We start from the raw sequence: 25,290 nt of genomic DNA, 5'->3' as shown, positions 1-25,290 counted from the left end.
TGGTTTTTAGGAGCATTAGCAACTAAGGCCATATTGCTCCGGGGATATGCGGTGGTCATTCCCTGACCTTTCCGCATCCTCCGTATTTGGTGGTGACGGGCTCGAACCCCGGTCTAATCAAGAAGCGTATGCTACATACTGCTGCTCCTTCCCACCTGGCTACAGAGGTGCCCTCTAAAGAACTGCTTCATTAATACCGAAGCCTATTCCCTGTGGGAATAGGCTTCAGTAATTAGTGAAGGAATTTTACAGATCCCAGAGGCCCAATCTACAAACTCACATGAGGGTGAGAGAGAATCGCATATATTTTCTAAGCGACTAAACTGAGCGAACATTCAAGACATAATTTGGGTGAATAAAAAAATTGGACCCTATCCTACACAGTGCAGTCTAGACTGTAATCCCAAATCAGCATGAATCCTCCTCAAATACTAATATTCCAGATGAGCATTCAAGGAATGACTATTTCACAGCTGTCAACTTTTGACTTTCAAAAAGCTGGAAATCACGCATTTGTAAGCAGAAGAAGAAAAAAAAAAAAAGTCACCGTTTTGCTGATCTCACCATGCAAGTTGCCCTTCTTTGGAGCTTTTCAAGTTTCTTTGGACCTTTTCACTCCCAGATCCCTCTTTTCCCCTTTACTGTTTTTAATTCAATCCCACCAAGTGTATAAGTTATTTTGGGGTTACTATTTCCCAAGTTGAAGACCTTGCATTTTGCTGCATTAAAACATAGCTGCTACTTTTCTGAACATTCTTGAAGCCTGTTCAAGTTATCCTGAAGGAGCACTGCTTAGCCCTGATCATTAATGACTCACCTAATTTTTATGTCATCTGCAAATTTTGATGCCATGTCCTTTATCGATGTTGTTAATGAAAATCAGAAACAAAAGTGGTCCAAGAAATGATCCTTGGGGAGACCTAATCTGCCTTCTGCACTGAAGCCACCCTGCAATGTCTTATGCAGTAATCTCTCATGAGGAATTGAGTCAAATGTCTTTATGCAGTCCCTCAAGAGATCCTAATAATCTTTGTCAAAGGGCAGTGATGACAATGACCATAATCAATCAAAAAGGTGAAAGAAGCAAATAGTATAGATGGTAATGAATTCTTTTAGCTGATTTTTTAAACTTCCATTGTTTTTCTTCGTGCCAATGCTTTCAGTCATACTTTACAATGTGGACTATTGTTATTGTTATTATTTGGTTTTTAGGAGCATTAGCAACTAAGGCCATATTACTCCGGGGATATGCAGTGGTCATTTCCTGACCTTTCCGCATCCTCCGTATTTGGTGGTGACGGGCTCGAACCCCGGTCTAATCAAGAAGTGTGTGCTACGCACTGCTGCTCCTTCCCACCTGGCTAAGGAGGCACCTTACAATGTGGGCAACAATGCCATTCATAATTTTCCAATGAAGTTTTTCTTTCAAAAACCAGTATATTTTAGGCATAGGCAGACTTAAAATAATTCATTATATTGCATTTTAACATATATTTAATATTACAGAACAACTTGTCAAAACTATTTCATTTGAATGACTCTCAGAGTACTATTAATAAAGAAAATTGGCCCGAAACAAGAAATATTTTTGTTATAGTGCATTTTTTCATTAAAACAATATTGTTGCGTCAGGATTTTATTGTATATAAAAATAAAAACCAAAATTACTATGAATATGCATATTTCAAAACACTGTCTTTACCTGAAGAGAGATCCAGAGATGTGATTTTTCCCTGAAGTAAAATGTCATTTGAACTGCCTTCTGACCTTGTATCCCAGAATCGAATGCGTTTATCGAAGTGTCCACTAATGATATTTGTCCCTGTGCTGTCACTAGTCACTATATCATTACAGCTGGAACCAGCAAATATTGTCTTGATACCTGGAGGGACAAATCACACATACACCAGACTGTCAAAAATGATGGCTACTATATATATAAATTTACCAAATCATATTATTATGTACAATGTACATATTGAGGTATATACCCTGCATTGTACATATTATGTACAATGCAGGGTATATACCTCACACTACACAATATACTCTGAGTGATCACTGAATTACGACCACCCTTTGCTCTCAGTACAGCAGCTATCTGAAGTGGCATTGATTCAACAAGATGTCGGAAGCATTCGGGAGATATGGCCAACCAAGCTATGTGTAATGCGGTCAGCAATGCAGCTATGGAGGTAACTGGTGTATCCAGATGCCTGATATGCCTTTCCATAGTGGTCTTTCCACAGAGAACTTCCCACAAGTGCTCTGTGGGATTGATATCGGGGGAGTTTGGAGGCCAATCGATATGCTGCAAGTCAGAACTGTGTTTCTCAAAACATTCCTGCACAACAAATGCCCGATGGCTCGGTGCATTGTCATCTTGGAAGACACCATCGCCATTCAGGAAAAAGTGTGATATAGTGGGGTGTACACAGTCAGCAAGCAGTTGACGATAGTGGAGACCAGTGATACGTTGTTCCACATGCACCAGGAGGCTATGTTCCTGTCAGTGAAACATGCCCCACACCATACAACCGCCTCCACCAGCCTGCACTTTTGATACCATGCACGAGGAGTCAGGAGCCTCACGTTGTTGATGCCAAATCCGTACACGATCATCCACGGTGTGGAGTAAATAACGTGACTCATCTGACCAGCACACCTTCTTCCAGTCTTCTAACGTCTAACTTGCATGCTCTTTGCACCAGGCGCCGATGAACCTTGGTTAGGAGAAGATGCTGTAGGGGTCGTTTGCTGATATAGCCCATACGAGCGAGTGTGCGACACATGGTCATGCCAAATATGGTTCCGGGTTGGCCCATGTTGTATTGGGTAGTCAACTCTTCAACAGTGCTGCGTCTGTTTGCCTGTACGAGTCGTCGGACCTGGCACTCACCTCTACCTTTCGCTACCTGGCACATCAACCTTTCGCTGACGTTTGCAGTTTTGCCGTCGGGTCATTGTTTGACCATTTTGACGCCAGTCCTGGTACACTTTAACTATGGCAGCTCTCAAACACCCCATCAGTTCAGCTGTTTGGGAAATTGAGGCACCAGCTCGTTGAGCACCCACATTCTGTCCTTTATCGAAGTCCGATAAATCCTTTCTTTTACCCATGCCACTCGGAATTTTACTATCTACTGAACCACTGCCACCTTATCTATGCTACGTAGGTTGACTAACTCCACACTCTCATTCCTCACATGGTCAATGGGCCGCATTCTGTTTTCATAGGGGTGGTCATAATTCAGTGATCATTCAGTGTATAAAATTAAATATTATTCAGAGATTATCTGAAAACTTATGCATTTTTGTATTCATTTTCAGTCTAGGGAAACTTTGGTCCCTCCAGTAAAGAGGTTATTGGTTGGCATCAATTTCCTCCCTGAAATAATTTCAACAGATTCTCATAGGAAATATGTTCAAAAACTGAGATATGCCCTTAAAAAGTTCTCATCACCCTCAGTTTTTAAATATCGTAAGTTAATGACTGTAAACCAAGACCTGTAGCTGGTTTAATCATCTTTTCCTTCTATTTTATCATTATTATATTTGTAGAGCATTCAGGAGCTCTCTACAACATTTGAAAATGTTCTGGAATGTTCTAGAATATTGTGTGTGGAAGGAAGGTCAGGACATTTCTGGAAGGTTCTAGAACCACTGACTGAGTTCTCTAGAAATATTGTGTGCATTCTAGAAACTTTTCTACCGATATATATATATATATATATATATATATATATAAGTTCCACAACAAGAAAGCATTTTCACATTTCAAAAAGTGTATGGGTTTCAGAGAGCAAGTGGTGAACAAAGCGAACAAGAGTTTTAGAGAATTATTGTTTGTAAACAAATTTTGTGTGCATTGGTGTAAATTGTGAACTGTTTAAATTAGAAATAAAAATCTACAATTTCTTAATTGTGTTCTTATGTGTGCATACATCAACCGTACATGAAATTTGTCACATTCTTGCAGAAATAACCTGATAGCTTTTGAGACATTTGCGGAGAAGTGGTATTAAAATCTCAGCAGAAGCCACTGTCACAACTTATAAGGAAAGCCTATGAATTCTATTTTGGATGTAAGGTCAGAGATCACAATAAAGTATGGGTTCCAAAGATTTCCTGTAACTCATGTTCAAGGATATTTAACAGTCTGGCTTAGAGGTAGTCATAAATCGATGCTTTTTTGCTGTTTTGGTGATATGGAGGGAACCTTGAGGTTCCCTCCATATCACCTGGTTCTGGTTTTTCTGGGAAATCCAAGCATAAAGTAGAGTATTCCAACATAACTTTTGCTCAAAGACAAGCTCCTCATGATGATACAATGTCAGTGCCACAGCCACTTAGAAACCTATGGACTTGACTCTGATTCAGGATCAGAAAATGAACCTCCAGAAAATGCAGAAGCCAGAATGAGTACAGATCCAGACTTTTCAACTCTTGATACCCCAAAGTCACTCACTCAGGAAGAAGTGAATGATTTGGTCAGATATGGACCTCTTCAAAACCAAGGCTCAATTACTAGGATCACGGCTTCAGTAGTGGAACCTTCTTTAAAAGGGTGTCAAGGTGTCTTTTTACAGGAAGAGGCAATCTAACATAATGACCTATTACTCCAGGGATGGCGCTTTGGTTTATTGTAACAATGTCCATGAATGAATGAAAATGTTACATCTGGAGCATGTTCTGAGCAGTGGAGGCTTATCATTGATTCAGCCAAGGTCAGTTTGAATGCAGTTTTACTTCATAATGGAAATGTACGAGAACTTACAGGTTCTTTTGCAAAAAATATGTTATCAAGAATACAAATGGAATATCACTGACCTAAACATGGTAGCTTTGTTGACTGGGTTGCAAGGTGGATACACTAAATACTGTTTCTTTTTATGTGAGTGGGACTGCCAAGGGAAGGATTGGTAAAAAAAAAAAGGCCAGGCTATTCAGAAACTTCACCAGGCCAGAAAAATGTAGCACATCCTCCTTTGGTGGATAAGTCAAAAATCTATTTACTTCCAAGGCACATCAAGCTAGGTTTGTTAAAAATATTTGTGAAAGCAATGGACAAAAAAAGGAGAAGGATTTTCCTGTTTGAGGCAAAAGTTTCCTCGAATTAGTGAGACCAAGGTAAGAGGGGATTTTTGTGGGTCCTCAAATCAAACTGCTATTCCAAGATGAGGAATTCACTAAAAAATTATTCAAAAACATTTGCCTGAACTTTTTAGTCAATGCGAAATCACAAAATCATAATGAAATTGTGGATGGGCAAATTTTAGTGCACAGAGAGTTTGGATGCAACATGTTGTTAAAGCTTCATTTCCTACATTCCCATTTAGAATTTTTTCCTGAAAACTTGGGACCAGTCTCCGATGAACACGGTGAAAGGTTTCACCAAGATATTTCTCAATGGTAAAAAGATACCAGGGAAAATGGATTTCAAATATATTGGCAGGCTACTGTTGGAATCTCGTACGGGAAATGCCAATGGATGATTATAAAATGCAAAAAAAAAAACCAAAAAAAAAAAACCAACAAAATAAGTGTTTTGCGATCAGATAAACATTTTTGTAAATAGAATAAGGTTAATAGACTCATTGTTCAGTATTTAGTACTGTATGTAACGTTTTCTTAAAATATATGAATTTTTTTTTTTACTAGAAACTTAGTTACATACAGTACTAAATACTGTATGTAACAATATTATAAACAGCAACAGGGTTGCCATATTTGAATTCAGCAATGTCAAATCTACAAGAATCATCCTGAATTTTAACAGTAAGCAAAAAAAAAATTTTTTTTGTGCCGATCAGTGTTATTAGCAATTCAGGGTAGCAGAGGTTGGAGACTATTAGCAATTCAGATCAACCTGTTATTCACAGGTTGACTTGAATTGCTAATATCGTTTTATACAAATAGAATCACCAAAAGGTAAATCTGACTGTGTAAGTAGGTCATGGGGCAAAACAGCAAAGATGGCAGGGTTAAAGTATGACAGCTGGAAAGTTGGCATTTGTTACTGGTAGGGAAAAATATCCCCAACCTGAAATCAAATGCAGAGATATATACAATATTCAAATTGTTTTGGTGTCTGTGTTGAAATTATAACCCTCCCATGGTATGTACCTTGTGCCATGGTTGGTTGGCTTGGATTTTTGTTGCACAGTAGTTACAAAGACTATAATGTGCCAAAACTGTGTCATATAAAAGAGAAAGGTAACCAAACCAAATAAGCTTTCGGTAACCAAAAGAATTAAGTCACTATGTCAAAATGTATAACGATATATATAACAGTAAAAATGGTATAAAAGCTATGTATTAAATAACAGTAAACAAGTTTATTGATTTTAAATAGCTAATGCCCACTGACACATGGTACTGTCAGATAAAATCTGAATGGTTGTACAAGGCTCAGTCAGATGACTAAGACCAGTATAAAATAAAAGAAATGGTAAAACAAGGACACTGGGATAAAATATAATGGATAGTTAATATGGTGTCAATTCCAACACACAGAAGTGTCATTAGCCCTCAGAAGAAGTGGATGCACAAGATGATTATGTCCTATGCAGAGGCAAACAAGAACAACTTCCTCTCTATGATTAATACACAAACTATATTTCTGAAGTCTGATTACAGGCTTATCTGATATAACTGATTTGTGGTGTATCCATGCTATGACGGTTGCCACTATGGCAGTAGCATATTACATACCTGTACAGTAGTGTATTACATATCTGTATAGGGAACAGAGGCTTATGAGTGTTCTGGGGTTGTGTTGTATCTGCTAGTTCATTACTGCTGATCCTAATGTGGCTTGGAATCCAGCAGAAATGGATGTCAAATAACATTCAGAACCTTGTAGCAGTGTTATAATTTCAAGCACAAAAATAATTTGAAAATTTTGCACATCTTGTTTTCTATTTTCCTGTGCAGGGCAAAAAGATCCTAGCATTACCGAGGAAAGACAATTGTAGGATAGATGTGCGGAAGTTTGCCTTTAGCCAACATGTGGTTGACTGCTGGAACAAACTTCCATCTGTCGTTGTAGAAGTTGATAGCTTAGATAGATTCACGGCAGAACTAGACAAACATTTGGGGTGAAATTAGAAGTTTTTTTTTTTGGCTGATGCTATATAAGCTTGCTTTCTTGCATCATGTGCCTTTTACTAATGCTAATGCTAATTATTCACAGATTGGTATAGGTTTAATAATAGAGGTCACTTGTCTGGTGAGGGATTAGAAAGTCTTAAAACTGCTGTCATGACCGTACCCTAAGTTTAGACAAACAGCAGATGCACCTTTTGATGATGTTTTTGAATATAATGATATTAACATTAGTAGAGCAAGCTTATGCAGCATCAGCAAAAAAAAAAAAAAAAAAAAACCCGCTTCCATTTCACCCCTCTGTTTGTTCCAAATACCCATCCAGATCAGTCTTAATTTTATTTAGGATATCAACTTCCACAACAAAAGATGGACGTCTGTTCCACCAATTAACTACCCGATGGCTAAAGCAAACTTCTGCACATCTATCCTACAACTGCCTTTCCTCAATTTGCATTTATGCCCTCTCAGATTATTCTGAGCAAGAGGAAAAATCCCATCAGTATTGAGCATGCTCAAACCATTCAAGGTTTTATACACCTCAATCAGATCACCTCGCAGGTACCTAGTCTCCAGACACTGTAATCTGCAAAACTTAAGCCTTTCTTCATAAGAGCAACCCTTAGATCCATTCACTAATCTTGTTGCCCTTCTCTGTACTCGTTCCAGCAGCTCTACATCCTTCTTAAAATGAGGCCTGACCATTGCCTTATACAAGGGGATAATCATCTCCTTATCTCTGCTAGAAAAATTCCTGTATATCATTGACAAGACACCATGAGCTAATCTTGCAGACTGTCTGTACTGCTCAGAAAACTTCATATCTGCCTGCACAATCACCCCCAAATCCTTTTCATTCTCTACCACAGAGTAGAGAATGAAAAGTCAGTAGTACCACAAAGTTTGGTCACCTTGACAATATTATTAACAAGGGTTTGGCCAACTTGACAATAGTGTCTAATGTGAGGATTCCCCTTAAGTCCATAATGGCTGAAAATTTACTTATGTCACTGAAGTTACCAAATTTTCTCCAACTGACTAAAATTAAATGCAAAAACACATACATTTCTGTTTATTTTCTAGAAGTCCAAAAGCCAGCAGTTATAAAAAAAAAAAAAAAAAAAAAAAAATTCAGTGATTATTAAAATACAACCCTGCAATTTTTACTATTTCAGGTCTAATGGTCATTCCTGAAATAGTAAAAATGGTTCAAGCCCATGTGCCCTGTTAATCCTAAAATATGATTAGCAACTATATTCAATTTACCATAAACTTCTCTAACCTGGTTACACAACACTGTCTACTTTTGTTGACGTTAGATGACTAGCTATCCTATGTGAAACATGTACAAATGAAGTGCACACATAAATCCATTAGAAGGTGCAAGCTGTATATCAACAGATATCTTTGATTCACTGATGATCTTACCTAACAGAAGGATATAATTCAATATCTCTCCTAACTAATAATGGCTTTCTCCTAAAAAGCCTATTTTTTTTTTGCCCAAGCTTGATATGTAATTTTATGTTTTGTGTGAATATAAACTACTGTTGTGCATATACTTTTAATACATACACAAAAAAGGTGGCATTGGTTACTGTATTTTATTTTTTAAAATTTAATTGAAATTTAATTTTATTTATTTTTTGACTAGTGCTGATGCAAGTAAGCTTGGCATCATTTTGCCAGTACTAATCAGAAATATGCTAACCTCATCTTACTGTAAACCTTTTACTCAATTATTTATATATATATAATATTATATGACAAATGAAGGCATTCATTTGTCATATAAGTCACAAATGAAGGCATTTAATATAAGAATTAAATCAAATGAAGGCAATGAAATCTTTGGCATTCAACAGAAAGGCACTTTTTTTGCCTCTCCACAAAACACAAATTAAAAAAGTTTTTTTCCCCCCCAACAAGATCTTTAAAATGAACACTTTTTCAGCTCCTGAATGGCAGAATTTGGTTTACTAATGTCATAGTTTCAGAAACTAAGATTAAGCTGTGATTATCAATACCAAAGCCACTGCAGTTTTTTTTTTTAACAATGAAGGAGTTAGAGTCAATCAGAATGTATACTCTGATCAGATTCTCACAAGATTAGCATCAAATCCAGTAACACTCAGTGCCATCTGATACGTCAAGGCCAAAGTCAAGACATCTTTTTGATCATCACTTACATCAATGATTGCCCCACACTCAGCAGATTTGAATTCAATAAGCCACACTCAGTGTATAGCAAATTGGAGGAATAAGATTTGTACTCCTCTTTATAGAACTTGGCTGCTTTGAAACTGCCTTTTGATTGTGGGGTTCAATTAAAAATGGAATGCTCTGAAAAATTGGGGACCAAAGGAAAAGAAAGTATGTTGAATTTTGTTTATTATTTATAGTTATGATATGTTAATAAAAACTTCTGAGGTATAAAACTTTGTAAATATTAACAATGAGTATATTAGCTGCCAGTTAATAATATAGGACCTATAATTCTAAATTTACACATTTCTCCTCAACTGACAATGTTTCATTTGGATTGAATTTCTGATTACAATTAAAAATATTTGGGCTCAAGCTTTTATGTCATTTATCTTTAATGTTATTCAAAAAATAACATTCGAGATCTATTCATAGCCATTATTATAAACTTGTAAAGTTGGAAAATAATCGTATATATGTCCACTTGTATTTTTAAACTTTTTTTTTTAATAACTACCTATAATGATAAGTATGCAATGAATATAATAGTATATATATAAATAACTGAATAAAAGGTTTACAGTAGGATGAGGTCAGCATATTTCTGATTATACTGGCAAAATGATACCTAGCTTACCTGAATCAGCACTAGTCAAAAAATAAATACAAACAAACTGCAATTAAATTTTAAAAAATAAGATACAGTAACCAATGCCACCTTCTTCCATGTAGATATTAAAAGTATATACACAACAGTAGTTTATATTCACACAAAACATAAAATTACATATCAAGCTTGGGCAAAAAAATATGCTTTTTGGGAGAAAGCCATTGGTTAGGACAGATATTGAATTATATCCTTCTGTTAGGCAAGATCATCAGTGAATCAAAGATATCAGTAGATATACAGCTTGCACTTTTTAATGGATTTCTGTGTGCACTTCTTCATTTGTACATGTTTCTTGTGGTACATGAAAATCATTCGTACATGTTTCACATAGGATATCCAGTCATCTAATGTTTAAATTGGTGACTAAACCCACAATTAGATATCGGTTTAGCCATCTAATGTCAACAGACCTGACTAATTACCTGACCTGACTAATTACAGACTTGTTAGCTAAACTTCTGTTCAGGGGAAAATAATGGAACCATTGGTTAGAGAAGCACTGCAGGATCATTTTGACAAGACTGTAGTTATAATTCAGACACAGCATGGGTTTGTTAAGGGGAAGTCTTGTTTGACCAGTTTGATTGGATAGCACGATGTGGTCACAAAGGAACTGCATACAAAAAGCTTTCCTGAAATCCAGTTGGATTTCAGGAAAGCTTTTGATACTGTTGCTCAAAGAAGACTACTTTAAAAATTTGGAGCAGTATGGTATTAAGGATAAATTGCTGCTTTGGATAAAGGGATGGTTGAACGGGAGAAGACAGAGTGGTAATCAATGGACACTGCTCTTTGTGGAATAATGTTATCAGTGGAGTTTCCCAAGGTTTGGTGTTGGGCCCATTGTTGTTTTCGATATTTATCAATGATATTGATGAAGGTATATCAGGCTTAGTGACCAAGTTGCAGATGATATACACAGGTTGACAGGATTGTTAATGCTAGTAATGATAGTATGCTACTGCACAGGATCTAGAAAAGTTGGGCAGATGGGTTGAGAAGTGGTAACTTAAGTTTAACATTGACAAATACAAAGTACTGCATATGGGTAGCATTAATTCCTGAAAAACATACTAACTTTGTGGTACTACACTCAGGATGGTAGAGAATGAAAAAGATCTGTGGTTAATTTTGCAGTCAGATATAAATTTTCCTGAGTAGTTCAGATAGGCTGCCACAGCAGCTCATGTGGTCTCATCAGTGATATACAGGAATTTTGCTAGCAGGCCTCATTTGAGGCCACATAGAGAAGAGCAAAAAGCTTGTTGAGGGGAACGAAGGGCTGCTCTTACCAAGAAAAGCTTAAGTTCTGCAAATTGCAGCTTCTGTAGACTAGGCACCAGCGAGGTGATTGCATTGAAGTGTATAAGGCCTTGAATGGTTTGGTCTGCTGATGGGATTCTTCCTCTCACCCAGATTATGCAATCTGAATTTATTCCTCCTGAGGGGGCATAAATTCAAATTGAGGAATGACAGTTGTAGAACAAATGTGTGGATATTTGCCTTTAGCCAACGGGTGGTTGATTGCTGGAAGAAACTTCCATCGGTCGTTGTGTTAGCTTAAATAAATTCATGGAAAAACTTGACAAACTTTTGGTGAATGGTTGGGTAAAATGGGAAGGTTTTTTTTTTTTTAAGCTGATGTTGTATAAACTTGCTTTCTTGCATCATATGCCTCTACTAATGTTAATGATGATACAACTGTTGAATAACAGTTTTTTTTCCTTTTAAAATGCTCTTCATTTAAATTATTTTTTCATTAATAAACATCACAAAATGTATACTAGTATGAATTACAAGTTTAATGCAACTTATATGCTAATCATAATTCTGCAAATTTATAATATGATTGGTGAGGAAAATTGATTCTTGTAGGTGATTATTATTTTGAATCAGCTTTTTTCAGTGTTTATATATTATTTAATGGAAGAGCTGAGCCAGTATTTCATAATTTAATAATTAATTAAATGATAACTGTGGTTAGCTCATTTTAATTCATAGTATACATGAACAAATAACAATAATAATGCAATACATTTCATATAAACAGAAATTTTTTGCTCAATGATATATTTACATGTTTTCTGCAGAATTTTGACTATACAAAACATACGATCCTGATTTTATCTGAAAAAAAGATTTTATAAGTATCTGTTATTGGCAAATATTATACTGTTTTATCATTTAATCCCAAATGTAGCTATTTTATTGAATTAGACATTACAGTACAGCATTTACTGACGTACTACATTTACTCTTCATGCATATAACTGTAAACTTTTTTAAACAATAAAACTAATATTCTAGTGTTTTCAATCTTGAAACCAAGACACTTCTTTTTATAGGTCTGATCATTTCTTGCCCCCCAGCACAATATCCAACATGGCATCTCTCTCTCTCTCTCTCTCTCTCTCTCTCTCTAAAATGTTGCAAAATGCATATTCTCTATTTCAGTCAACTTACATGCTCTACGTCGCAAATCCCAAATTTTTAATGTTCTGTCATGACTTCCTGAAACCACTTTGCTCGACTCTCCCAAGAATTTTGCTGCTAATACTTTTCCACTATGTCCCGTTAGTGTATGCTGAAATATTAAAATAACTCTTTAAAATTCAAAAATATTTTTATGGAGAACTGCACAATTACACAGAAAAATTCTATAAGCTTCTTATAAGGTTCAGCTAAGTTAAAAATAAGGTTGGTTGGTTGGTTGTTGGGTTTTATTGGCGCATTAGCAACTAAGACTATAATGTGCCAAAACCAAAAGATAAGGTAATACAAATAAATGATAGATGATAATGAAAGTCTATCTAATATAAAATAATACAATGAGAACTAAGAGGCATTCAGAAAGTAATGTTCACAATTTTTAATTTTATGTGTATAAGAAGGAAAAATTAATGTATAAATATTGCAAAATGTGATCTTTTCTTCTCATTCATCTTTTAAAAAATTTTGAAGCCTGTAGCAACAGTAGAATATGCTGCCCCATTTCAACAGAGCAAAAATGGCCTATGTTATCATAAATTTCTTTGCTTAAGAGATAATCTAGAAATTACAGTTAAAAAATGATCTAGACAGTTCTGCAATTTGAAAGAGATGAGATGCTGAAGATGGATTATATCGTCAGTACCATGCCAAAACCACAAATGTGCAAATTTGGCACTTTTTACCAAAATGCATTCTTGAGGTTGTTTCTTGGTCAACTACACCCTGTCAAAGATGCGTATGTGTATTTCAAGGACAAGTGGCTGAAAATGTTACATTTCACTTATCTGTGAAAAACACACTTCTCACCATGCAGATTCACAAATGTGGCACTCTTGTTAGTTTGGCTGGTAGAATCTTACAGCTGTAGAATCTCATTACTGCTGTAAAACTACATCTAAAAAGTATTTTGATGCTACTTTCAACATTTCAATGATATTCAGGATGCTTAATGAACAGTGTACTGAACAGGGCCTGAAAAAATTTTCATTTGAAAAATTTAGGCAAGTGTTCAGGGAGTTTAATTTAGGTTTCTTTCACCCACAAGAAGGACCAATGTAAAAAAAAAACACTTGTTTTATTATAGTTTTATTCCTGAAGAAAAAACAGATAAGACAGACGATTTTAACCCCTTCGTGGATTATCCCGAGATATCCCATTTTTAGTGTTTTAAAAGTTATTTGGAACTAAATGAAATATCTCGGGATTAAAAACAAACAATAATACCTCCAAATTTAGGACCGAAATGTATTTTCTCGGGCATTTATCTGGCTAATTTTCCATTAGTCAGATAAATCCCGAGATTTCTTTAGATTTTCTTAAACCTGGCAGCAGACGACTGGCTTTCATTTTACTTATATTGTACAGCAATGTCAGAACAGTAACGTGCGTTCCTATGTGCTGCCAGTAAGCAAAATAAAATGTGCCGTCCTAAATGTTGAATACTGATAAGTGTTAATCAATCAGAAAACAATATCGAAAAATATTTTGGCGCACTCTTGAACTGTCACACATAGGCGATGCTTACCTCACCTATCCACTTGCAGCGGCCGTGTGTCAGAATGTAATTAGTTCATGATTATTGATTGTGGTGGGAGGTTACTGCTTGTGCGTTCACTTGATTTTTTCAATTTATTTATATAAAGATTAGTGATGAATCATATAGCAAATTGGAAACTCCTGGTGAATCCGATTCTGAAGAATCTGTTTCAGGTTTTGATTCAGATGAAGAAGATGGTGATGTCAGTGTTTTAGATGCTAGACAGTGGTGCAAAAAAGACCCCCCCCCCCACCACCTCCAAGATTTCCAATTACTGCACAGCCATGTTTGCACATTGAAAGCAGCTACCATAGATTTTTTTGCTTTATTTTTTGAAGAACTAATCAATCTAGTGTGCTCTGAGACTAATAAATTTGCAGAAAAAAGTTGGACTCCAGTGATGCATGCTGAATTAAGAGTATTTGTTGCTCTGAAAATGCTGCAAGGTATTGTGAAAAAGCCTGAAGAATATACGCACTGGTCAAAAAAGCCATTATTTGTGACACCAGTATATGGAACTATGATGGCTCTTAGGCATTATAAAAAGATAAAATACCTTGATTTCTCAGATCATTAGCATTAGTAGAGGCGTATAATGCAAGAAAGCAAGCTTATACCGCATCAGCCAAACAAAAAAAAAAAAACCCCTCCCATTAAACCCCTCCATTCATTCCAAATGCCTGTCCAGCTCAGCCTTAAATTTATTTAGGCTATCAACTTGCATAATAAAAGATGGAAGTCTGTTCCACCAAACAACTACCCGCTGGCTAAAGGCAAATTTCCACACATCTATTCTACAACTGTCTTTCCTCAATTTGAATCTATGCCCTCTCAGGTTCTTAATCTGAGCAAGAGGAAGAATCCCATTAGCATTCAGCTTGCTCATCCCATTCAAGGCCTTATACACCTCAATCAGATCATCTCACAGGTGTCTACTTTCCAGATACTGTAATTTGCAGAATTGAAGTCTTTTTTTGGAAAGAGCACCCCTTTGTTCCCCTCACCAATCTTGTTGGCCTTCTTTGTACTTATTCTAGCAACTCTGTATCCCTTCTAAGATGAGGCCTCCAGACCTGTACACGGTACTCTAGGTGTGGCCTGATCATTGTGTTGTATAATGGGATAAAAGCCCAGGGGCTCAGATCTGAGCTTTGTACATGCAATCAGATAGGTCCTGAGCTGGATATCATCATTCTTCTCTTTCTTGGTGATTTCCTTCTAATTGACTCTCTCTCTCTCTCTCTCTCTCTCTCTCTCTCTCTCTCTCTCTCTCTCTCTCTCTCCCCCTCTCTCTCTCTCTCTCTCTCTCTCCCCCTCTCTCTCTCTCTCTCTCTCACACACACACACACACACACACACACACACACACACACACACACACACACACACACACACACACACACACACACACACAGGGTAACTCGAGAAATTTTTTTTTGGCTGGTGCAGCATAAGCCTCAGGCTTCCTAGCATCATATAGCTAATAATAATAATAATAAAGAAAGTGTACCGTACTACAAGAATGAACCCCAGGCAGTACTAGAGACCCCAACCCACAAGATGTACTGGGACCGTGCCATAATAACAGATAAGACCATCCCGCACAACAGACTAGACATAACCCTTGTGGACAAGATGGAAAAGGCTACCTATCTGATTGACATAGCGGTACCCAACACTGGCAACCTGCAGACAACCCATGGGGAAAAAATCAGGAAGTACACGAACCTATGACAGGAGATCAAAGAGATGTAGCATATGCAACAAGTAAAGACTATCCCAATCATTGTGTCAACCACAGGTATGGTGCCAAAGATCCTACATAACAGCCTAGCAGCAATAGGTCTCCCAGCGAACACATACAAGGAACTCCAGAAAGTCACAATCCTGAACACCTGTAGGATAGTCAGTAATAATAATTATTATTAGTCGGCTGATGGGCTGCCCTGGTAGCCCATTTGCACTGTTCAGCAAACTTTATATTTGACTGCACAATTAACCCCAGGTCTTTTTCACTTTCCACTTCCCTCAGCGTAGTGCCACACAGTTGGTACATTTCTCTTGGGTTATTGCTACCCATATGCAGCACTTTGCATTTGTCAATGTTAAACTTCAGCCCATTTACCCAACTTATCTAGATCCAGTTGGAGTAGCATACTGTCTTTACTGTTGTTAACAACCCTGCCAACCTTTGTATCATCTGCAAATTAGGACATTAAGCCTGATTTACCTTCATCAATATCATTGATAAACATACAAAACAACAATGGGCCGAGCACCGAACCCTGGGGAACTCCACTAATAACATTTGTCCACGAAGAGCAGTGTCCATTGATTACCTCTCTCTCTCTCTCTCTCTCTCTCTCTCTCTCTCTCTCTCTCTCTCTCTCTCTCTCTCTCTCTCTCTCTCACTGAACCATCTATTTATCCATTGTAGCAACTTACCCTTAATGCCACACCTCTCCAATTTGTACAGCAGTCTTCCATTTACAACAGTATCAAAAGCTTTCCTCAAATCCAAGTATATGATATCAAAATTATTTTTGGCATTCAGTTCCTTTGTGACCACATCATAGTATACAATCAAATTGGTCAGACAAGGCCTCCCTTTAACAAAACCCATGCTGTGTCTTAATTATTGCTGCAGTCTTGTCTAGATGATTCTGTAATGTTTCTTTAAACAGTGATTCCATTATTTTCCCCGGAACATAAGTTAAACTAACTTGTTTATAGTTACTTGTGTCATCTTTTGAACCCCCATTTGTGAATTGGTGATACATCTGCACACCTCCAGTCCATGAGGACCTCCCCTGAGTCCAAGGAAGTTCTCATAATTATGGCTAAGTGTTTGCTTGCTTCCTTTGCTGCCTCCTTTAATATAACTGGATAGATCCCGTCCTCCCCAGGTGCCTTTTTTTATGTTTAACTTCAACAATTTCTCCTCCACTTTGCTCTCAGTTATTACAAAATCACTTAGCTCTCATTCCAATTTCACCCCTCCGTTCGTTCCAATACCTGTCCAGCTCAGCCTTAAATTTATTTAGGCTATCAACTTCCACAACAAAAGATAGAAGTCTGTTCCACCAATCAACTACCCGCTGGCTAGAGTTTCATAAACTTCTGGCACTCCCTCACTGAATAACTCCTCATGTGTGAATGTAAATGCAAAATACTCATTCAGTTTATCAGCTACCTGAGCATGATCATCAATAGTCAACCCATCTATGTTAAGAGGTCCAATCTGATTAATCCCTTTCCTTCTACAGTTTACATAAGGAAAGAACTCTTTGCTTTTTCTTTGCATCCTTTGCCAAAGATTTCTCGTAATCTGCCTTCGCCTGCCTAATCTCCTCTGTGACTTGATTACAGACTAGCTTATATCTGTTGTAGGCTTCTGTGTTGCCTGATAATTTATATGCACCCCATGCATTTTTATTTTCTGCCAAGAGCCTCATTAATTCATCCGACATCCATTTAGGCCTGAACCTTGAACAGTATTTCTTAGTTGGAATGTAAAGCCTGGTAGCCTCCAAAATTAAGTCCCTGAAGGCTTCCTATTTAGAATTCAATTTTGGCAACATCATCAGGTGATCCCACTGTACAGAATTTAAATTGTCTAAGACCCCTGTAGTCATCTTTATGAAAGCAAACGCCCTTCCCTTTAGCTAGTATAGAATATTTGGTGTAGTGGATCAGATCCAATTTACAGTTTACAAGTCATATGCTAGTATTAATAAGGCCAAATCATCCCATTCTGATGTGCAACCACTTCTATTTATAGATGACCTGAATTTTTCAAAATATCGTCTTATTCTGATTGATATTTTCTGAAACAGGACAGATATTATTCAAGGCCTCACATAATTATTTCCTTAAACATATAAAAGTATTTTTTTTTTTTTTTTACCAACTTACCTTCAATTTCAAGTCACTTATTGTCCAGACTCTGCTGGCGAAATCATTCGATGAACCAAGGGCAAGAGTTTCCTGAAATGTTCAGAGAGCTGTTACACATATTCAGTAGCACTTCATCTTTCTCTTTAACTGCAAAAAAATTGACTTAGTTTTTTAAATAATATCCTTTAAACATTATGTAATAAAATTCTTCAAGTATGTCTTTAGAAATGTGTTTCTTCATAGATTAATCTGACTATAATCCAACAAATTGTTAAAAACTGCACAGCTGACCCCTCTCTAGATTTATGACACACAACCCCTATTTTTTACTTGATTTTACCCTGTCTCCTCCCCTTCCTGTTGTGACAAAGAGTTTGTCTTTTTCTTTTCACAAAAAATAAAACTAGTAAACACTGGATTTTAAAAAAAAAATTTTGCAAATTTCTGCTTATTTTAACTTTAATGAATTAACAATCAGGTGTGCTTGTTTAAATTGCAAAATATAAAAGTGGTATAATTATTAGTGCTGTTCTGTGTAATGTGTGATCATTTCATAGGATTGTGTGTGCAAAGATATTTAACAATGTCTTTCAGTAAGAGATGCAGAGAAATAAAACTTAACACTTCAGAACACAAATGCAAGATTTTCCATGCATTGTAAACTATGAAAAAGACAAACATTTGTTTATTGTACTGTATGTATATGTGATTTTTCAATTTCAAGTGGTGGGAAGAAGCAATATAATCAGACACTTGCAAAAAATAAGCATAAAGGTAGTGTGTGTGGTGCATAGAAGAAATGCAAAAATGGATGCGCATATCATAGTGATGAAGATGCATACCTGCCGAATGTATATTTTCATCTTGTGTGTAGTGGATTTTTTTTTTATTTTGTCACAACTGTGTGTGTGTGTGTGTATATATATATAAGCTAAATTAAAATAGGATATTTGCCAGTAGCATGGCAAACAAGTAGAGTGAAAAACAGTAAAATATATAGGGGGGATAAAGAAGAAAAGAGTAGTGTTAAAGCCATGTTCCTAAAATACTTTTGAAACTTAAGCCAATTAAAAGAAATTTAGCGGTGCCCCCTTGATGGCACCCATTTCCGAATTATGTGAAATCTCACTAAGGTGGAAACGTAGACTAACAACATTACATGACCAAATAAATTGAAATAATAATTAATAAAATGAAATAAAATTGACAGAGGACCACAAGGCCAATAATAGTCAGGGAATCACTGCATTTCGAACGCTAAACAAATCCATGCAACGAAGGAATGATACTAAAATCAGACTGCCGATGATACTATTTTTTCTTATTTATTTTTAATATATATTTTTTATTAATTTCTATCTCTATTTAATTTTTGGATTAATTGGATTATATACATATATATATACATATATTATGTTGGTTTATATATTAATATTACGTTTAGATGTATGTATTCTTTTGTATTTTAATCTTTCTTTTGTGCATCATTAATGCCATTGTTTTTTGCCGCATTGGCCAAACAACAATTATATGTGCCAGCATATATTCGTTTCTAATTGTTCGAATTTTTGATTGTTACCTATTATTGGTTTTACATATAGGCATTAGTGTTCATACAATTCTGGTTATTAAGCTAGCCTTATTTAGGTCATCTTAATTCCGCATGGCCTATACATATTAGGTTTAGAAGTTTAATGCTTAATGATAATGAATTTTCATGACAAATTATTGATGAAAATTTTTATCTGTAGCAAAAGGTAATTACTAGTTATTATTAACAGTATACTTCTATTTTATTACTATTATACATTTTTACTATAATACATTTTTGCATTCCATCACGTGGCCGTCAATCCCCTACTTCGTTGGGGGCTTTGAGTGGATTGACAGCCCTTTCAATGTAAGGCCTCATACTTACTCGTTTCTGTTTGTACCAATCACAGTTTTGCCATTTTAAGTTCCTTTTCTTTTGTTTAATTTCTAAAGTTCCTTCTATAATTTTAGTTTTAAGTTTTTTTTTTTTTAATTATTGTTTGCATATCTATTTATAGTATTAATTAGTTTTAATTTTTATTTTATACCATCTCTTCAGCAAACTGTGATAGAGTACACAAAGCCCAACATGTAAGTATCCAATATTGTAAAATTCCTACTTACTTAATGTTGTATTCCGGTGGAGGTCGTAGAATAGAAAGGGGGAAATTTTCCACCTTCTATTTGTTTTATAGGTAGCGATTTTTATAGCGCAGTCGCACTAACGTTACCCTGTGTGTTGAAGGTGTTATACACATGTTAATAATGTTAATACACAGGTAAATAAAATATTTTAATCCACATGTTAACACAACCTATATAAAGCTTACAGAAAATCATCGATCCAACAACAAACCTCCACTGCAGGCACTGGCATGAAAATCGGGGCCTGAGGCCAATGCACCATCAGCACACAGGGTAACGTTAGTGCGACTGCGCTATAAAAATCGCTACCTATAAAACAAATAGAAGGTGGAAAATTTCCCCCTTTCTATTCTACGACCTCCACCGGAATACAACATTAAGTAAGTAGGAATTTTACAATATTGGATACTTACCCGTTGGGCTTTGTGTATTCTATCACAGTTTGCTGAAGAGATGGTAAAAAATAAAAATTAAAACTAATTAATACTATAAATAGACATGCAAACAATAATTAAAAAAAAAAAAAAACTTAAATCTAAAAACTAAAATTATAGAAGGAACTTTAGAAATTAAACAAAACAAAAGAAAAGGAACTTAAAACAGCAAAACTGTGATTAGCATTAGCATTAGTAGAGGCATTTGATGCAAGAAAGCAAGCTCATGCAGCATCAGCCAAAAATAAAAAAATAATAATAAATAAATAAATAAAAAATAACCACTTCCACTTCACCCCTCTGTTCGTTCGAAATACCTGTCCAGCTGAGCCTTAAACTTATTTAGGCTATCAACTTCCACGACAAGGGATGGAAATCTATTCCACCAACCAACCACCCGCTGGCTAAAGGCAAATTTCCTCACATCTATCCTACATGTCTTTTCTCAATTTGAATTTATGTCCTCTCAGGTGATTATTCTGAGTGAGAGGAAGAATCACATCAGCACTGAGCATGCTCAAACCATTCAAGGCTTTATACACCTCTATCAGATCACCTCGCTGGTGCCTAGTCCCCAGACACTGTAATTTGCAAAACTTAAGCCTTTCTTCGTAAGAGCACCCCTCTGTTCCATTCACTAATCTTGTTGCCCTTCTGTACTCGTTCCAGCATCTCTACATCCTTCTTGAAATGAGGCCTCCAAACCTGTATACAGTACTCTAGGTGTGGCCTGACCATTGCCTTATACAAGGGAATAATCACCTTTTTATCCCTGCTAGAAAAATTCCTATATATCATCGACAATACACCATGGGCTACTCTTGCAGCCCGTCTGCACTGCTCAGAAAACTTCATATCTGCCTGCACAACCACCCCCAGGTCCCTTTCATTCTCTACCACTGTCAGTGTAGTACCACAGAGTTGATACGTTGCTCTGGGGTTGCTGTTTCCCATATGTAGTACTTTACATTTGTCAATGTTAAACTTCATTTTTAACCTCTCAGCCCATCTGCTCAACCTTTCCAGATCCTGTTGCAGTAGCATAGTGTCAGTAGTGTCCTTGACAACCCTGCCAACCTTCGTATCGTCTGCAAACTTGGACATTAAGCTGGATATACCATCATCAATATCATTTATAAATAGAGAAAACAATAATGGACCAAATACTGGTCCATTTTAAATTGAGGAAAGACAGATGTAGGATAGATGTGTGGAAATTTGCCTTTAGCCAGCGGGTGGTTGGGTTGGTGGAACAGACTTCCATCCCTTGTGGTGGAGGTTGATAGCCTAAATAAGTTTAAGGCTCAGCTGGACAGGTATTTTGAACGAACAGAGGGGTGAAGTGGAAGTGGGTTTTTTTTTTTTTTTTTTTTTTTTGGCTGATGCTGCATAAGCTTGCTTTCTTGCATCAAATGCCTCTACTAATGCTAATGCTAATACTGAACCCTGAGGGACTCCACTAATAACATTAGTCCACGATGAGCAGTGTCCATTGATTACCACTCTCTGTCTTCTCCCCCTCAACCACCCCTTTATCCATAGCAGAAATTTGCCTCCAATGCCACACTGCTCCAATTTGTGCAGCAGTCTTCCATATGCAACAGTATCAAAAGCCTTTCTAAGATCCAAGTATATAATATCAAAGTTATTCCCTGCATCCAGTTCTTTTGTGACTGCATCATAGTATCCAATCAAATTGGTCAGGCAAGACTTCCTCTTAACAAAACCATGCTCTGTCTGAGCTATAACTGAAGTCTTGTCTAGATGATCCTGCAGTGCTTCTTTAACCAGTGCCTCCATTAATTTTCCAGGAACAGAAGTTAAACTAACAGGTCTATAATTACTTGTGTCGCCCTTTAATCCTCCTTTGTGAATTGGGGTCACATTTGCACATCTCCAGTCCATGGGTACTTCCCGAGTCCAAGGAAGCTCTCATAATTATGGCTAAGGGTTTGCTTACTTCCTTTGCTGCCTCCTTTAATATAACTGGATAGATCCCATCCACCCCAGGCGCCTTTCTTGTATTTATCTCCTCCACTTTACTCTCAGTTATTACAAGATTCTCTAGCTTACTGCCAGAGTTGAATATACCTCTGGCATTCCCCTCGCTGAATAACTCCTCATGTGTGAATGTCGATGCAAAATATTCATTCAGTTTGTTAGCTACCTGAGCAGGATCATCAACAGTTGACCCATCGATATCAAGTGGACCAATCTGATTCATCCCCTTCCTTCTAGAGTTTACATAAGTAAAGAAGTCTTTGCTGTTTTTCTTTGCATCCCTTGCCAAAGATTTCTCGTAATCTGCCTTCGCCTGCCTAACCTCCTTTGTAACTTGGTTACAGATCAACTTGTATCTATCATAGGCTTCTGTGTCACGTGTTAATTTGTATGTATCCCATGCAATTTTCTTCTCTGCCATATGTCTCATTAGTTCATCTGACATCCACTTAGGCCTAAACCTTGAACAATATTTCTTAGTTGGTATGTAAAGCCTAGCAGCTTCCAAGATAAGTTCTTTGAATGCTTCCCATTTTGAATTTGCTGTTGCTAACATCATCAGTTGGTCTCACTGTATAGAATTTAAATACTGTCTCAGTCCATCGTAGTTGCCTTTACGAAAGCAATAACCCTTCCCTTTACCCCTAATGGTAGTTACCTCTTTGAGTAAATCCCACTTCAGCACACTGTGATCACTGTCACCTAGTGGTTCATTTACCTGCAGATTCTTAATGCATGAAGAATCACTACTGATAATCAAATCAAGAGTATTACTCCCTCTAGTTGCCTCCCGAACATGCTGATGTAGAAAACAATCATCCAATAAATCCACAAAAGCCTTGCTAGTGTGTGAGTGACCAACCCACAAATTCCAGTCAATATCTGGGAAATTAAAATCCCCCATTATAAGACTCTGATTTACTGGCTCACTGTATACAGTTTCTTATTTTACTCATCAGAGTCATTAGGCCTATAGCACACTCCTAATCTCAATTTTGATCTCCCAATGCTTATGTCACACCAAACTGACTCGACACTGCACTGTCCAGCAATGTGATTGGTACAAACAGAAACGAGTAAATATGAGGCATTACATCGAAAGGGCTGTCAATCCACTCAAAGACCCTGACGAAGTAGGGGATTGACGGCCACGTGATGGAATGCAAAAATGTATTATAGTAAAAATGTATAATAGTAATAAAATAGAAGTATACTGTTAATAATAACTAGTAATTACCTTTTGCTACAGATAAAAATTTTCATCAATAATTTGTCATGAAAATTCATTATCATTAAACTTCTAAACCTAATATGTATAGGCCATGCGGAATAAGATGACCTAAATAAGGCTAGCTTAATAACCAGAATTGTATGAACACTAATGCCTATAGGTAAAAACCACCAATAATATGTAACAATCAAAAATTCGAACAATTAGAAACGAATATATACATATATATATATTTAAATAATGGTTAAAAGTTAAGATGTAATAAAATAAAATAAAATAAAGAAAAAAAATAAATAAATAAAAAAATAATAAAAAAACAATAAAAAAAATGTTTTATTTTGAATTATCGGATACATATATATATATATATATTCAAAGGGATTATTTGCGTAAGTAATTTTTTTTTTTTAAAAATATATCTGTTCGAAAATACTTGCCTATCTTGCGCAGGCTGCAAAGCCAGACATGGACTGCTTATGGAAACTATATACATTTAGATAAATCAATACAATATATATATATATGTTTTTGTTTTTATTTTCCTGATAGTGAAATAGCAAAAAAAAAAAAAAAAAAAAAAAAGTTAACAGTTGTGGAAGTAAAACAAACAACAAGCACTCTTAGTGAAATTGCAAGGAAAGAAGAGTTAGTGACACCTCTGAAAAATGAGTCGTTTTTGATTGTTATTGACGACCATAATGAAACAAGCTATATCCCATTATGTTGACTTTTAGTAATAATCAAAAATTGTAAAATTGAAAACAATTTACTGGAAGCTAAATTTATATAATACAATATTGGGCATCTTAAAAGTAATTCAAACAGCTTAAAAGTGCATGGGATTCTTCAAAACACTGTGTTGATAATGCCTTTGTTAAGGCAGGCCTAAAAAACTGGAGCAGCATTGGGAAATTATTAAATAAGAACTGAAAGAGGTTGAGCACTCAGCTGAGCCCCATACAGCAGTGTTTATCAGTGTCAGCCTTCAGATGATTTTTGAGGTTATCGTGTAAAGCTTGTGCTGAAACATGAGTTAAACACCTTCGTGTAAGTGTTTGCACAATCCGAACTTATTTTGTTAAATTTGTGGAAGTTATGCTGTCCTCAAGCAAAGACGAGATATTACACAATTTATAAGAAATTTGTACTGTGCTTATTTTAGAATGGAACTCTGTGACCAAGATAAATAATGGGCTTCACATAAAGTTTGCCAAACCTGTGTTGAAGCATTGAGATTTCCTATGATTTAGTGGGAGCCTACAAACCGCTGTGATAATTGTTACTTTTGCTTAGTTATTGTAGAGGGATAAAATGCAAAGAGTAAAAAGTGCATTGCAAATCCTAATATTTCATATGCCATTAGAACAGCCCCATCTGGAGATAACCTGCTGATTACTTGCCCTCCATTTATATTTAAGAATGTAGCAGCAGAGAGTGCTGAAAGTGAAGCTTCTGGAAAATGATTCAGAAACACCCTCTTATGAGAAAATATCAGTGAATTTTTTTCCAAAATGTGGAGAAGAGTATAATTTTTGCAATA

The 25,290-nt window shown here is 36.2% G+C and overlaps 1 protein-coding gene across 1 annotated transcript in view; it reads right to left on the bottom strand.

The window, feature by feature from the left end:
• Atg16 (Autophagy-related 16) overlaps positions 1 to 25,290 on the bottom strand; it is a 274,434-nt gene that overhangs the window by 43,415 nt on the left and 205,729 nt on the right. The window contains exons 11-13 of the mRNA XM_090386604.1: positions 17,925 to 17,996; positions 12,446 to 12,566; positions 1,703 to 1,882 (exon numbers count right to left, since the gene is read on the bottom strand). Coding sequence (XP_090242730.1) covers positions 1,703 to 1,882; positions 12,446 to 12,566; positions 17,925 to 17,996 — 373 coding nt within the window. The remainder of the gene's footprint in view (positions 1 to 1,702; positions 1,883 to 12,445; positions 12,567 to 17,924; positions 17,997 to 25,290) is intronic.

This window comes from Mastigoproctus giganteus, chromosome 1 (genome assembly GCF_048544385.1).
Source record: "Mastigoproctus giganteus isolate SK-2022 chromosome 1, ASM4854438v1, whole genome shotgun sequence".
NCBI lineage: Eukaryota > Metazoa > Arthropoda > Arachnida > Uropygi > Thelyphonidae > Mastigoproctus > Mastigoproctus giganteus.
This window is presented reverse-complemented; position numbering and strand designations above follow the sequence as displayed.